Raw genomic sequence first — 15,025 nt, 5'->3', positions numbered from 1 at the left:
CCTTGTGAAAGTCGATGAGGAGTAGTGCGCAACACAGGATGCCTGATGTGGGATGAAGTAGACAAAGCACAGCAAGGACCACTTCTAGAAAAGACAACTGAGTATGTGCGACTGGCAAATAGGCTCAATGTGAACATTCATTTTACTTGGGCAGCAAACTGAGATTGAGGTGCGCACGCGATCTTCAACAATCACGATCAGATCCGATCGTGCGCAGACGCCATGGCGCGATATATGTAATGCTTCGCTTCAGAAACGGTGTTGTATTCTTCTACATACATGTCAAATACATGTACAGGACTTGGTTTAGACAACGTAGGAATACATGGCACAAAGGTTTGACATCACAACAAAGGACGGCTACAGGCTCGACGCGGGTTACCTCATAAAAATAGGAAACATACACATAGGCGCATAGGTGCTCATACTGCAAGGGAGTGGTGAGGATTTCACTTCTTTCGTGAATTCGCTTCGGCGACTTCTTGTGGGTTCATGTTCACTAATCGTTCGAACCCTCGTGGATGCTCGCGCTCGACATGACCAACGAGCGTGGGCCAGTCCGAGTTCGTCGGGAACCAGGCTACTCTGAGCGTCGGATCTTTGTCATGTCGACGCCTATGCACGAAACGTTAGGAAACGAGTACAAGTTTAGATACATAGGTACAGACGTACTTGCACATAACGCAGGTGTACCGCGAGCCGACTTCGTCGTACGCAAGGTGAATGTGCGAGATGGTAAGCGCCCTTCGGAGCGGCGGGCGCTGCTCCGATGCTGGTGAATCCGTCGTCGCAGGTAGATCCGGCCTCGGAGGTAGACCTACGCTCGACTTTGAGCGGAGAGATGTACTCGGCTTTGCGACGAAAAGTGGTTTCGGTGGAAGTGAGTGTAGGGTAACTGCAGGCGAATACGAGGTCGAACTTGTGCTCCGTCTCGATAAGTCATGTCGTTGTAGAGGTGGCGCCGGACGCGGTGGAGTTTCCTCCTTCGGCATTGGCAGATGTGGTGTTTGGGTAGGAGGTTCTGGCTGGGGAGCGGGGGCAAGCTGTGGAGACGGCCAATCTTCTTCCTTAACCTCGCCATCCTCGTCTTCCTGCTTCGCAACACTGTCTTGTGGATGTTGCTCCTGTGGTTCTGCACCGCGTCCTCCGAACACGTCCGGCTTGGTCTCAACTTCCGACATCACTTGCTCTTCGTTAGACTCCATCTTGGCGTCTGGCAGGACAACGTCACTGTCAGTTGCTGCACTGTGCCCGCCATCAACGAGTGTCTGGTCCGGATCAGCATCTTGCTCCATAAACTCTTCATGGGTGGTGGGAGAAAGACCCATAAGCAAAGGAGCTGTGCCAAACTCATGGATGCTCGTCGATGAGGAACCCGGGCGCTCAAGCTCGGCGGGGGATGGCTCTCTTGGCTGAGGGTCCTGTCCGTCGGCAATAAACTCTTCCGTTCTCCTCCTCTTCAATACACTTCCTTCGTCAAGGATGGACGGACTCGCGAATCTCTTCCGATCCCTGCTTGCCGACGGGGTCAACTCGCTATCTGACATTGTCAGATCAATGACTTCCGAAACGGCCCTGTCCATCGATGCTGGCTCTATATCGACCGTTCCGGCCTGTGACTGTGGCGTCGCCAGCCCCGTGAATGTCTCGTTGGCGGAAGGCAGAGGTGTTTGTCTATCGCCCGGTGAGTTGTCTTGCAAACGCTGGTTTTCTAGTTGTGAGTCGGGGAACGGATTGGGAAGCCCAGTGAGCTTCCACGTAGCACCGATCTCAGCCCAGCCAACGTTGGTCGAACAGTTTTGTTGGAGGAGGGCCTGAGTACCGTTTCAGCTCGAGAAGCAGACTCGGGCTAGGACAGACGCACCTGCTTGCTGACCTGAGCCTTCAGCTCTGTGAGCTCTCGTTCAACCTCTGTTCGCCTGTCACGCTCGTCCTTCGTTTGTGCAATCGCTGTGCAGGCAACGATGAGCACCACACATCCCGGTGACATCCCGGCGCTACGCACCTTTGGACAGCACGTCGTCGCCTGCCGCTGCTACGCTCCCCTCCCTCCGCTCCCGCCCGCTCAGATGCATATCGCACGAGAGCTTCGCCACCACCTCCTTCAGCTGCCAATTCTCCTTCCTCAAGTTCTCCCTCTCAGCCTTCACCTGCTCCAGCTCCGTCTGCGTCGCGCCCAGCTGATTACGCAGCGCCGTGCACGCATTCCCGAGGTCCTGCGCGGCCTTGAACGTCGCCGTCAGCGCCCCACGCTCCTTCAATATTGTCGCGCGCGCCTCTTCCGCCGCCTGCCTCTCCGCCTGCGCGCCCCTGAGCGCGATGTCCTTCTCGTTGCGCAGGCGGTCGCCTTCCGCGTTGGCCGCCGCGAGCTCCTTCTCGAGGCCCAGCACGTGTGTTTTCACTGAGACGAGCTCGCGCGAGAGCTGCGCCTCCATGTACCGGATCGTCTCCGCGAGGCGGCCCCCGAACGAGGTGAACACCAAACGCGCGTGCTTCTGCGGGTCCCACTGCGTGACAGAGAAAGGCGAGCGGATCTCCTGGTTCTGCGAAGGGCTCTGCTGCTCGGCAGGGGGTGAACCAGCAGATGCGGGGGTGTTTGGCTGCGGGATGAATGGAGACGCGGGGCCGGCAGCAGGTCTGGGCGTAGACGTCGTCGATTGCCGACTATGTTCTGATCCGTGGGGCACTTGAGGAGAGAACACCGGCCGTACCTGCGATGCTGCTGCGTCTACGTTCCCACCGTGTAAGGACGCAGAGGCTGCCGGTGCTTGTATGTGTGCGCTGTCACGCCTCTCGAGGTGCTCTCTAGCCGATGAGGAGGGCGGCCTTTGAGGAGCCAAGTTGTGGCTATGTCGGCGCAGCAACTCGGGCGGTATTGACGGGAAATAGCTAGTCGCTTGACTAGTGCCCGGCAGGTTTTGCTGGTAAGGCGCATACGTCGATGGTCGTTGAGCCACTACAGCAGGTGGGTGACCCGCGGGTAGCGTCTGACTCCGTACGTGCGAAGGGAGATGAGGGGAATGGTGCGGCTGATTTGCGAGTGACGGAGAACCTTGTTGTTGGTACACCGGAGCAGAAGGACCGGGCGGATAGTGCGATGCGGAGGCTCTGGATTGCGGGAAATTGCTAGAGATCGGCGAGCGGACATGCGAATGATTGGAGACACTGAAATGTGTCGACTGCGTCGATGGGCCTGCAACTGAAGCTAGTCAGCAATATGTCGATGATAGACATGGCCACTTCGTCGATGCATGTGCTGACACAAAAGAACCCCGGCTGTCGCCTATGGGGGACGCCTGATCTCCCTTGCATGACGTGGGTTCACGCGTCCAGCATTCAGCAACCTTGATGTCGATAGACCGCCCTGCGCTGCGCGCACATTTGGGTCTGGTAGCGCAGAATCTTTTGTGAACGCCAAATGGGGCAGGGCGAGAGACTTTCGCCAATAAATCTAGCCGCATAATCACGACTGGCGGCTCGTTGCTCGCTGAAGCATAGGCCCTACATACTCGTCGTCGTCTCGCCAGTCCCGTTATCTTTGAGAGTGCGTAGAGCGTGTCCGAGACAATGTTCTGTCAACTGAGCCTGCACTCTCGTCACGATACATGGCGGATAGCGCAATGCCGCGTATTCCGAATGTTTCGGACGAGGGGCGGAGGTGCTGTGGTCGTCCTGCCGGGGGAGTGTCGTGGAGGATGTGGGGTGAGGCCGGTGAGGAGCCACAGTCCGGCCCATACGCTGGGAAACGCAAACCGACAACCGGTTTGCAAACGTCTGTAGTGACACCTGACGACGCAGGTCCCGAATGGAGAGAGGCGATCGCACATGGCACAGAGAGCAACGGAACAGCGAGAGAAAGACGACACCACTAACACCTTGAATAACTCACCAGGCGATAGCGGAGCGTATTGAGGCAAAGTCGCTGCTTGTGGACGATGGGGCGAGCCCGCAGAGTCCGGAGTAGGAAGCGTGGCCTGAGGCGAGCCAACGACTGTCGTGTTCAACCTCGAGAGAGGTCTGGAAGGGAAAAGGGGTTGTTGAGGTGCTTGCATCGCGTCGAATGACATAGGGTCGCGGTCGCGTATGGGCGCCAACGTATGTGGGTCGCGTCTTGTTATAAAGGAGCGGGTGTTGGTACACGAGGACCTGCGCTGCTGAAGCTGGAGAAAGATTTACAGAGACAAGCAGCGATCGGCGAGGAAAAGCGGATACGGATGGCGGATGGTTGAGTAAAACGACGGGCCGTCTGCAGCACGGTGCTCGGGACGCCACTCGGCGATGTTCTGGTTCACACCGACGACAACGCGAGGCAGGTCAGGCTGCAGCTAGGCTGTGTGCAGTGGGCGAGACGAAGCTCGGGGCGAGAGCATGGTCGAGGTGCGGCCGTGCGTAGGCGGACTTGTATGATCAACAATGCAGACTAGCCTGTTTTGGATGTGAGATCGCCATCTCACAGCCTTCCGATCCCGCTCGATCCCCGCACGCGCCGTCCCGCCACACGCTACAACGAGGCAGCCTGCGATGCGCCCGTCGGCTGAGCGCGAGCTTTTATGTACATAAGTATCTGGCTCCTCAAGCTCATTAGACTGCTTTGAGCTCTCCGACATGAACATGACACCTGTCAGGGATATAGGGTCACTGCATCAGGACCGGTCCAGGTACGCTTCGTCGAGAAAGGCACTACCGGTCGACATCTGAACCTGCGCCATACGAATCTCACTGGCAAGTTCAATGCGACACATACAGCAACGTTCATTCGGAAACAGTCCAGGAAGCGGCACTGTGCAGTAACACGACTGGTGAACGACCATGCATGAGTGCTCCTGTCGAGCCGTATCTGTATGAAAGGCGAAACGTTCATTTCGTGAGTCCTCACTGGCAGCTTGCGCAGGCTCACATCAAGTGAAGACTTCCTTATGCTCTTGCGGGCGTTGGACACACTCGAGTCAGAGGCTTTTAGTAAGTCTACCCAGATATAGCGCGATTGTATCATGCTTGCTGCGGCCTCTGGATCCTTCTGATAGCCCGGATTCATGTATACGTCTGCCACCCTACCACTACACTGTAGCCTTCCGTCGCATTCGATGATACGAACAAGCCGTCGACCGTACTCAGTCTCCTTGGACGAGGCTTTCGTACTGAAACTATTCAGCACACACAAATTGAGACTGGTCAAGGTTCGCGTCTCCAATACGGACGAAGGGCATGGCTAGGAACGGCATGTGTTTTGACATTCAAACCTTCTCGCTTACATAGACTGACCCTTCCTGACATACAGTGAAGTTATAGACGCCACATGAAAGCTGGGATCCGGGAGCGCGTGGCGTCGTCTTGAGGTCGGTTGCAGTACTACATATGGCACGTCGCCCAGGACGTAAGTACGTTGATTCTCTCCACCGAAGGCAGGCTTAAGTGCATTTCTGACCAGCCAGCGTGTGAGGAATACGTGCGCCTGTAGTACCTAGGCCTGCCTTCCCTTTTACGTGAGGTACTTAGCGCCTGAGAAGACAGGAAGCAGGGGCGTGTGGGAAGCCGCAGAGAGACTGAGAGAGTACAAAACTGTGAGTGCCCCGCAGCTGTTCGTCCTCACGTTCTTTTCCTCCCTCGACCACTACACACACCGACCAAGAACTTAGCAGTCAGACCGTAAACAATGAGGAGGTGAGTTCAAAGACATGGCGTACTATCGCATATGCATGCCCGTGGCTCAAACTAGGCGTTCAGACGTACGCTTTACTTCATCATCGGCGGCGTCGTCGTCGGCGCGCTTGTGACGTCGCTCGTCATACTCCCGGCGGTTCTCCCCGGTGCGCTCGGTGGACTCGGTTTCACAGCAGCGGGTGTACAAGCAGGTACGTGACGGCCACCATCAGCTTACCGCTGTACAGGTCCAACCAGCACTAACGCTGCGCATACAGGCTCCGCCGCCGCCGCCATACACTCTGGGATCGGTGCCGTCGCCGCCGGCTCCACCTTCGCGCTGGCCCAGGCAGTAGGCGCGGGCGCGGCGATCCCCTTTGTGTGGACGATGGGTGCAGCGATCGTTGGCGCAGTCCTAGGAGGCGGGTTGGGCAAATTAGCTGCTCGGCTCGAGCCCATTTTGGCCCCTCACGTCGCGAACGTGATGCGTGGAGCCCGAACGGTCGCGAGTCGTGCTGTGCGCAACGTGGGGCGCCTGGCGTCGTGGGTGAGGTCACGGCTCTGAATGATTGTTGTAACTCTGTTGTATCATTGAAGGAACCTTTTCGCTGCTCCCGCAAGATCTTTCGGTTGAACCGAATGGTGTGATGTCATGATAATTGTGAATCAAGCTGGTGACCTATTCTGTGCCTGCTATCTTCTGGATAAACACGTAGAGGGGCCAGTCGCCCCATGGTGAGGGGATCATCTTCTCGCCCACCAAGTCGAAGTGAAGGGCCTTATAAATCGGTACCTAAAAACAATGGCTAGGCAGATCGGCGACACTGAGCAACGCTTCGACGTACGTTCCGTGTACTGGACGTAGACAGAGCCATGGTGTCCCCGTTTGCTGCGGCCTAAGACATGGCTCAGTTAACTCATGGATAGTCAATTGTTGCCGGGTTATCCGTACCTTGCTCCGGACAACATCGACGAGCTTGGTCGCGATCCCTCGTCTGTGATAGTCAGGATGAACCATGATTATGTTCAAGTACCACGAGTCGACTTTGCCCTTCCTCGAAGATGAGCTACGCACGTTCATTGAGAATGAGTGACCTACCGTTGGCCCAAATATCCCCGCCATGAATGCACTGACTTCCGTTGCATACTGCATCGATTCTTTGTTAAGGCATAATAGCATCACGATGCACCTTGGTACGCACCGTCTTTGTGAACCAATCCTTCCCCCTCTGTGACACATGCTCGAAGAAATCGTCCCAGCCTAGCTTGCGCTGCTCCGGTCTGTCTCAACCATCGGTCACTCGCAGCGGGACACCATTCAAAATGATGAAAACGGACGTGCTCAACAGATCTTGACCAGGCGGCATCCATACAGCATATCCAAGGATTCTATCGGATTGTTCCGCGGCCGTATATATCTCGCCATCGAGTGTTGCTGCACGAATCATAGCGCGAGCCATGGTGCCCATAAGACTCCGGTCACCGCCGCATATGCTGATGGCAGCCAAATCTACACAAAATTTGAGCCGACGGTCGTCGTGGAAAAATGCGCGCGAGTACCGTCATTCATGTTGAGTATGAACAGTGACGCGAGCTCTTCCAGTTGTGCATCTGTGAGCGACAGCGGTGGTCATTCTATCCTCCCGGATGAGCAGAGACTAGCGAAGGCCTCGAACCTGTTACATCGTAGACCCGTCGGACAGTCACCGAAGACATGCTTTGTCGCATCCGGAATCCGTCTCACCGCAGGGATAAAAGGACCCTGCGGGAGTACTATTCAGCGCGTATGCTATCATGGGCTTGATCGAGTTACGTTCTCAATACGTTACCAGAACGGAGGAGGCCCGCATGACGAAGAGAACCTGCATACGTATGATGCTCAGTACACGTTGTAGCAAACAAGCTCGGTGACGTCGGCAATGCACTACCAATTCTCCCGGCGTTGGTAATGACCCCGGCAAGCCTTGAATTGCAGGTCTTCGAATTGGCAAGAGTCACAGCACAAGAAGAAAAGAACAAATGTTACGCACTTTGAACTTTGAACCATACGCGTAAGCTAGTAATCGGGTAGCTCGGAACAGCGCGCAGAATGGATGACGCACACAGTTCTATCGATAGCAGCGATTTACATCCGTGTGGGGAGCGATGGTTCTATCAGGTGGATCATGAATGAACTGAGGCGCATTGCAGTGAGACCAAAACGTACTGGCCATCCGTGTTCCCGAGTCCGCAGACTGCCAGACTACAGATGTCACGCGGCACGTGATCGCGTCAGTCACAGCGCCGCGGCGTTTAGCGCGCGGGGCGTCGGACTCGTTCGACATCCAACGTCTGTCCGAGTCTATACGACCGCCCTCCTCCCTTCCAAAATGGTCGTATTTGCGGTCTGTCTACGGGAGACTAACGTCTGCTCATTGTATATGAATGCTCGGAAAGGGAAAGAAGATCTCAGCAGGCGACTCTTTCGAACACATACTTGCATCCGGATTAGAAGCTGGACAACCTCAGCGCACGCCACTTTAGAAGATGATTAAACTTCAAGTGGCCAAGGCCGCTGGGCTTTGTGCGCATGTCATAGCCTTCGAGGTACCGAGACGACCGTGAATGCGGTGGTTGTATGCGATGTTGGCATGTCGCTTACTGTCCTGCCGAGCCTTCGGCCCAAGGTGAGTAGTACGCTTTGTGAGGAAGCCAAGAGCTTGCTGTCAATCTCTGACCAAAACCTAGGTGACTACTAGTGGCGCTCGGCGACTGCAGTCAGAATGCTTAGAAAGTACGGACGAGTCGGTCATGAGCATTTGTACCGCCTGGATGTCAACATGAAGGATGTGAGCGAACGATTGAGTGAGTACCCTGCCCAACACGTGTGCGTCGCGCTCATGATGACCATGCTTTAGGGTGTTGTTGTCCCCGGTCTTCCGAGTCTGACTATGGCTTGCCGCTATCTTCTGTGTGCGGCATCCTTGTGGGCGTCGGCGTCAGAGGGGCTGATGAGGCGTAGCGAGCGGCGACCACTGTATGGGAGTGTCTCCCTGCACATCAGCTTTTAAGACGTTGAGGCACCTTTGCTTCTGACCACGTCTCTGGCTGAGCTTGTCATCTTCGTGCACAGTTGTATTGGCACCCATCCTGACGCATAATATGCAGAACAGGCTCGCTACCATCGGCGATGTTGCCGGAAAGCACTTTGATTTTGTTGTCATTGGTAAGATCTCGTTCTTCACCATTTACTTTTATGAGTTGACTTCGCGTACTAGGTGGTGGTGTGAGTGTGAAGCCGGCAGTGCCTTGTCAAAAGCCATCACTCACGCAGATTCTCGTCATGTAGACGGCCGGACTGACCCTCGCTAGTCGATTGACAGAAAATCCTCGAGTTTCAGTTGTCGTCCTTGAGGCCGGGGACGCACATTTTGAGGACTCTAAAATCCGTATGTCATTTTTAAATGCACTCGACGACCTATACGAACTGATAGGGAATGTGTCAGTGACACCCGATGGGTTCATGCGACAGCTGAGGCAACCGGAGTACGATTGGGCATTCTGGACTGTCCCGCAGAAACACTCCGGAGATAAAGTCATCTCATGGAGCAGGTATGTGAGATGTGGCCGTCAAGATTGTCGTCATCGAAGGTATCCTTCAGGGGCAAGGGTTTGGGAGGCAGTTCAGCGATGAACTTTCTCATGTGGACGACGCCGCAGCGCGAAGACATTGACGGTGATTCCGTTCGCACTTACTTGTGCTCTGCACTGATCTCTTCCCAGGATTCGAGAAGTTGGGGAACACGGGCTGGAAGTGGGAAATGCTCGCCACATATATGAAGAAAATCGAGAGGTCACCATCTGGTCTAGGTCAGTTGTCTTGCATAGCTCAACTTGTTCCGTAGCGGCGTAGCCTGTTGTATGGCGGTGATACGACATGGAAGGCTGGTACACTTAACTCACTGTCTTGGACTTGATGTGTGCACGATGTACCAACTGACATGCTATTGTAGGTCTGATACCAGTAGGGTATGCACATACACCATCTGGAGCTGAGCTGCCATTTCAGCAGGTTTGCCCAACATTTTGTATCCCAAAATTTCTCACCACAAGTCTCACAGAGCATGAATGCCAATGGAATACCCATTGCTTCTGTTGATGATACAGTATGTGCTTTGCATGGAGAGATACTGAGTCAAATGACTGAATGCAAATCCTGTCTGATCTCCCAGATAGCAGGACAGGCCAGTTCATGTTCAAAGTCACTCAGGCTGTAGGTTGGCTTACATGTTAGGTCAACTGTAGACCTGTGGGAGCTGGATGTCTCCATCAAGTATTGAACCAGAAACTGGTTGTCGTGTTGATGCAACAACTGTTGAGTAATCAAACATAAGCTTGCACTGATCATAATCTGATAGCCTACAATTTAGGCATATCTACTTCCAGCATTGCAGAGACCTAATCTCCATGTCTTGACTGGAGCATATGTGACAAAGCTTCTCACATCTGATGGCACCAGGCTCACAGCAATGGGTGCTGAGTTTGTGTACAATTCTCTCCTACACAATGTTTATGTAGACAAGGAGATCATTTTGTCTGCTGGGTAAGACATTCATTCTGATTGTATTGCATGGATTCATGATCAATTGGTGTTTCTAGGGCTGTGAAATCCCCACAAATCTTGGAGCTCAGTGGAATAGGCAACTGCAAATTATTGAGATCTCTTGGAATACCTGTGAAGATGGACCTCCCAGCTGTAGGGGGAAGCCTCAGAGACAAAGTCACAGTATCCATTGTGTTGGGTAAGTTCCTAGCATTGCAATTCTTAACCTATTATCTGATTTATCTCAGAGATGAAGGAAGGACATGACATTTTCAGCTTCAACTTGATGGCCAATCCTGAGTTCCATTCAAGGCTGAATGAGGTCTAGTAAGTCAACCCTTCAAAATGTTGTGATGTCTAATCATGGTTCTTTGCATAGTCCCAATGCAACTGGCAAATTCTCTAGTGTTGTCTCTGGGATGACTTTCATTCCTACACAGGCACTTCCAGAGGGCACTCAGGCCTCAATTTTCAGCACTGCAGAGACATTTGTCCAGAATGCCAAGCAACATGGCTTGTACACCAAAGTGCATGAGCTCCTGATGGATCATCTAGGGAATAGCAAAGTTCCAGACTTTGAGGTCATTGTGACACCTTTTGTACCTGGAGCACCTAGTAAGTAGTGATGACAACATTTTTCCCTGGTCTGAAAATCCACATTGTTTGCAGATCCTAAGAAAGCCTACATTGCTCTTGTAATCTGCCTGAGCCATCCATTCTCTAGTGGAGATACTGTCAGTCAATAATCTCTGGATTTCATCATGGCCCATTCTCAAAGCGTTTATAGCATATTCAGTCTGCAGACCCTCAGATAGCACCACTCATTGATCCTTGTGTCTTTGAGTGTGCTATAGACCTGAATATACTTGTTGAGGCTTTCAAGTTTACTAGAAAGGTCATACAGACAGCACCCTTTTGTGACTTGGTGTCGAAGGAGATAAGACCTGGGCCAGAGGTCCAATCTGATAATGAGATCAAGGGTATGTTCTCTATGTGTATTGGCTTCACTAGTACTAACTACTCATATTAATAGCTGCCATCCAAGGCAATATTGCAACTATATGGCGTGAGTTTGTAGCCTTGTTGGACATTTTATATGTTTATGGTTTTATAACAGACAGTTCCGGTACTGTATCAATGATGCCTAAGGAGATTGGTGGTGTGGTAGATACCAAGCTGAAAGTGAGTGAAAGCTGAGCAATAATTTTTCATAATCCATAGCTTACATGGCTGTTGTACAGGTCTATGGCACTACAAATGTCCGCGTGGTTGACATGTCTATTGTTCCATTGCCTATTGGCACTCATACTCAGTGTATGTTGATCTCAATATCCCATTGGTATGAACTTTGACACAGAATGCCACAGCTGTTGTATATGCCATTGCTGAAGAAGGTACTGCTACTGGTTATTTCTTGCAACCTATACTGACCCATGGAGACTTTAGCTGCAGACATCATCAAACAGGACTTCAGTATTTGAGTTGCATGTCTAGGTGTGCTTCTGGCATGAGTAGATCCAACTACATGCCTGTTGTCATTATTCACAGTACATTGTGTTACAAAGGGATTAGCAGCCAATATAGTATCCTGGAATGATAACAGTACTTGCACCCTCAGAATCATCATTTCATTATGTACTGATATAATTGAGCAAGCTCTGAGTACTGTGAAAGTACTGTAAATCTACTGGCTGGGTCGACCGAAAGCAAACGGAGGCCATGATGGTATCTACAACATTGAGTCAATAACATACACTACAAGAATTGATATAAGCTTAATTGCAAGTGCGCTGCCGATAAGACATGCGAAGAGGAATCAGCGCAACGCGAGATTATGCATGCAACCTCCCCATGGAGCGTCGAGATATAAGTGCTTAAGCACCCTACCACAAGAACGAGCGACCCAAGCCGCCGACGGAGGCCCGATGCGAAGGTCCGAAGGAGTGGTTGCCGCCACCGCGCTCTTCGACCTCAAACTTGAGGGAGCACTTCATGCCATTCTTCGAGTATGTAACATCCAGGTGGATGATGTCGACGTCCACGGAGCCCTGTTTGATAGACTTCGAGAAGTACGGGCCACCTGGTGACGCATGAGTATGACATGCCAAGGACGTATATCGACACAGACAACGTACCTCCCCGCGTCCATGCATTACCCTTCAAAGCTTTCAGTTCGTCTCCGAGTAAGTCCTCGATCGCCGCCGTGGTGCGCTGAGTGGCGGAGCTATGTCAGCAACGGCTCACGTAGCGACATGAGGCAACACACAAATTCGATGATAGTCACGGTGCTCTTGGGCTTGTTCTCCGGTGTCGGCTGGATTAACGTACCCTTGCCGCCAAAGATCGTCTGAAACTCGTCATATTCGAGCACCTCGTCGAACTTGATGGTCTTGCTTGTGCCTTGGAATTTCACAGACTCGCTTTTACACTCCTTCTTCAGGCTAGGAAGACGTTATTATCATCACAGGGGCACATTGACCAGGCTCACCGATCGAAGATCTTCTTCAACTGCAGTTTGCGTTTCTTATCCTCCGCCTTCGTGGTGCTCGGTGCCACGGAGGCATTTGCAGAGGATGAAGCCTCTGCAATAACGGCAGAGTCATTTACCTTTCGTGCACGTTTAGCCGGTGGTGGTCGCGAAGCCAACTGTTCCTCCAGCTAAACAGTGGCCCCACAGTGAATGAGATTGCCTCAGGGTCTGGACTGGAATGACGTCGACGTGTCAAACACACCTCAATAATCCTTTGCTTCATCGCCGCCACGACAGCTGGGGCAATAGGACTGTTGGGGTCCACGGAGTCGATATCCAACTCATCTGTTCACAAAGTGGTCCCGTGAGCGCGCGCTGTCCTGTCAAACCCTGGGTCGCGCGCGACTCCGAGTCGTCAAGAGAAGTCAAAGACGCGCACATTTGTCAACAACGACGACATTCCGCTTGCGTTTGACACCTTTGTTCTCTGTGTTCGCAAAATAACTTCCTATGGTTGCGGGGCCAGCAGAAGCGGCGGAGGACATGGTTGCGAAGAAGAAAGGACGAAGTCGAGAGTGGTGTGACACTGTCACTAGCGACCACTTGCGTGACACAGCGCGTTGAATGGTCACCTGACCGCGTCCAGGCAAGTGGCTGATGTTCGGTGGCTGAGCGCTGAACCGTGGCGTTGAACTTTACGGTCTTCCGGCCTTGCGACCAGTGATCGCAATTCAGTACTCAATTCTTGTCGGTCTCCATCTCCGAGTTCTACTGTCAATCTTTGCGGTCACTATCGACTTCACTGACCGTCTGAACTGTTCCAGATAGCTAAACCGCGGAGGTCTGGACCATTACGAACGTGACCGACACTGTCTGCCGCAAATTGGCCAGCCTCCGCAAACTCCCAGTTCATTGCTAGCCGCGGTCAGCCATGGAGTCAGCCATACTTGAGGGTTATATAAATGCAGACCCACACTCCTGCCCTGACTCGCCATCTCATCACGCACGGATCAAGTTCTCTGGAAGACGTCCTTTGCTGGTTGGAAAGGAGACTCGCCTGGTATTCTTGACTCACTGACCTGATTATCTTCCTCGAGTACCTCAAGGGCGGCTCTCGTTCCATCAATCGAGCTTCTACTATATCTATTAACTGGCTGATCCACCGACAATGGCATCGACCGTCACTCGCCGTCTCGCCGACTCTGTCTCTTACGTTGTGCTTTCCTCTAGCACCTCAGGCCAGCTCACCATCCCTCTCGTAGACCCGACGACAGGGAAGACAGTCCACTACGCGCTCGTCAAAGTCGACACGCCACTTACAGTCGCCGGCCTCGGTCTTAGCCCCCGCCTGCACATGCGCTCGGTCTCCACGAGCGGTCACCCTCAGGATTCCTGCCATCAGACCCAAACCGCCCGCAGGCTCGATCGGCTGGCGAAGGAGTGCATGCTAGATGTCTCCCTCGATGCGCTTCGTATGCTGGAGGAAGACAAAGAATGGCCTAGCCTAGCATCGACGTCCTACGTGACCTCTCCTCCTTCGCGCCTTCTTGTACCTGGAGTCATCTCCGCCAACGCCTTCGCATACGACGAGCAACCAAAATCGTATGCCGAGACGCCCTCCTTGTACAACGAGTCCCGGTCGGACGAGTCTATGTCCTACGTCGGCACGCCCGTCTCGCGGCCTCGGATGCGTCGACAGAACACAATCACTGCACTTGGGTCAGCAGGTGCAGCGGACTCCTCTATGCTGGTCGGCCTAGGTATCTCAGGCATGACGAAAGAAGATGGCTCTCCATTCGACGGGCTAGGGTCTCTCGCGCGCACTGCGTACCCCAGTCACAGGACCAACTCGCCCACCCAACCTTCCCCGGCTTACGCATCCACATCCCAGTCCTATTGGTCATTCTTACCTGAACTCTCCCCTGCTGCCTTTGCCAGCGACGCTCCAGAAGACCCCGTCGCGCTCTTCTGGCGAACCGCGACTGCAGCAGACTTCCGACGGTACCTCGACGACAGCGTCTCCTCGAATCAATATTCCGCACCCATCGGCGCATGCGGCTCGTGGAAGATCGCAAAGAAGGAGGGGTCAATCCACACGCGTGCAGCTGGCCTCGCACCGCCGAGCAAGGGCCACAAGAAGCGCTTCAGCATGCCCCGTGCCGAGGAGGATTTGTTCATGTGTGAGACACCGGTGGACTCGAGCTTGAGCGATAGGATCATGGGTCATCTCGAAGGCGCGAAGCTGGAAGAGGAGTCGTGGATGAAGGCGAGCAGTCATTTGGGCGTGTGCGCAAGCCGAAGGCCTGTGTCTTGTATGCTCTGATAAGGATTGA

At 53.3% G+C, this 15,025-nt stretch overlaps 6 protein-coding genes across 6 annotated transcripts; 3 read left to right on the top strand and 3 right to left on the bottom strand.

Annotated features, from left to right (window-relative positions):
• Positions 1 to 243: 243 nt before the first annotated feature.
• Positions 244 to 4,419, bottom strand: C8Q71DRAFT_729193 (uncharacterized protein). The gene is made up of 5 exons (XM_047922014.1): positions 3,890 to 4,419; positions 2,006 to 3,199; positions 1,865 to 1,950; positions 673 to 1,814; positions 244 to 615 (listed from the first exon to the last, which is right to left on the bottom strand). Exons 1-5 carry the CDS (start codon positions 4,065 to 4,067, stop codon positions 450 to 452), a joined length of 2,766 nt encoding a protein of 921 aa, XP_047784411.1. The 5' UTR covers positions 4,068 to 4,419; the 3' UTR covers positions 244 to 449.
• Positions 4,420 to 5,571: 1,152 nt separating this feature from the next.
• Positions 5,572 to 6,261, top strand: C8Q71DRAFT_729190 (uncharacterized protein). Its single transcript, XM_047922013.1, has 3 exons — positions 5,572 to 5,661; positions 5,725 to 5,852; positions 5,919 to 6,261. The coding sequence occupies exons 1-3, from the start codon at positions 5,654 to 5,656 to the stop codon at positions 6,203 to 6,205; spliced, it is 423 nt and encodes a 140-aa protein (XP_047784410.1). The 5' UTR covers positions 5,572 to 5,653; the 3' UTR covers positions 6,206 to 6,261.
• Positions 6,262 to 7,839, bottom strand: C8Q71DRAFT_729183 (uncharacterized protein). The gene is made up of 11 exons (XM_047922012.1): positions 7,743 to 7,839; positions 7,678 to 7,683; positions 7,454 to 7,502; positions 7,317 to 7,402; positions 7,201 to 7,251; positions 6,979 to 7,150; positions 6,843 to 6,921; positions 6,740 to 6,787; positions 6,593 to 6,691; positions 6,486 to 6,536; positions 6,262 to 6,433 (listed from the first exon to the last, which is right to left on the bottom strand). The coding sequence occupies exons 4-11, from the start codon at positions 7,366 to 7,368 to the stop codon at positions 6,320 to 6,322; spliced, it is 666 nt and encodes a 221-aa protein (XP_047784409.1). The 5' UTR covers positions 7,369 to 7,402; positions 7,454 to 7,502; positions 7,678 to 7,683; positions 7,743 to 7,839; the 3' UTR covers positions 6,262 to 6,319.
• Positions 7,840 to 8,781: 942 nt separating this feature from the next.
• C8Q71DRAFT_696588 (GMC oxidoreductase) lies at positions 8,782 to 11,574 on the top strand (the record flags this gene model as incomplete). The annotated part of the gene is made up of 18 exons (XM_047919926.1): positions 8,782 to 8,845; positions 8,898 to 8,905; positions 8,969 to 9,068; positions 9,126 to 9,231; positions 9,282 to 9,355; positions 9,403 to 9,489; positions 9,633 to 9,691; positions 9,741 to 9,785; positions 9,925 to 9,993; positions 10,050 to 10,222; positions 10,279 to 10,421; positions 10,471 to 10,549; positions 10,602 to 10,837; positions 10,892 to 10,956; positions 11,010 to 11,202; positions 11,256 to 11,288; positions 11,340 to 11,404; positions 11,464 to 11,574. 18 exons carry the CDS (start codon positions 8,782 to 8,784, stop codon positions 11,572 to 11,574), a joined length of 1,710 nt encoding a protein of 569 aa, XP_047784408.1.
• Positions 11,575 to 11,977: 403 nt separating this feature from the next.
• Positions 11,978 to 13,266, bottom strand: C8Q71DRAFT_6191 (uncharacterized protein). The gene is made up of 6 exons (XM_047919628.1): positions 13,132 to 13,266; positions 12,955 to 13,037; positions 12,711 to 12,880; positions 12,489 to 12,663; positions 12,358 to 12,433; positions 11,978 to 12,302 (listed from the first exon to the last, which is right to left on the bottom strand). The coding sequence occupies exons 1-6, from the start codon at positions 13,235 to 13,237 to the stop codon at positions 12,106 to 12,108; spliced, it is 807 nt and encodes a 268-aa protein (XP_047784407.1). The 5' UTR covers positions 13,238 to 13,266; the 3' UTR covers positions 11,978 to 12,105.
• A 123-nt stretch (positions 13,267 to 13,389) lies between these two features.
• On the top strand, positions 13,390 to 15,015 carry C8Q71DRAFT_902781 (uncharacterized protein; the record flags this gene model as incomplete). The annotated part of the gene is made up of 1 exon (XM_047928805.1): positions 13,390 to 15,015. The coding sequence occupies exon 1, from the start codon at positions 13,861 to 13,863 to the stop codon at positions 15,013 to 15,015; it is 1,155 nt and encodes a 384-aa protein (XP_047784406.1). The 5' UTR covers positions 13,390 to 13,860.
• Positions 15,016 to 15,025: the final 10 nt, after the last annotated feature.

This window comes from Rhodofomes roseus (genome assembly GCF_022264815.1).
Source record: "Rhodofomes roseus strain CIRM-BRFM 1785 chromosome Unknown C8Q71scaffold_1, whole genome shotgun sequence".
Taxonomy (NCBI): domain Eukaryota; kingdom Fungi; phylum Basidiomycota; class Agaricomycetes; order Polyporales; family Fomitopsidaceae; genus Rhodofomes; species Rhodofomes roseus.
The sequence above is the reverse complement of the archived record's forward strand: the minus strand, read 5'-3'. Positions and strand labels throughout refer to the sequence as shown.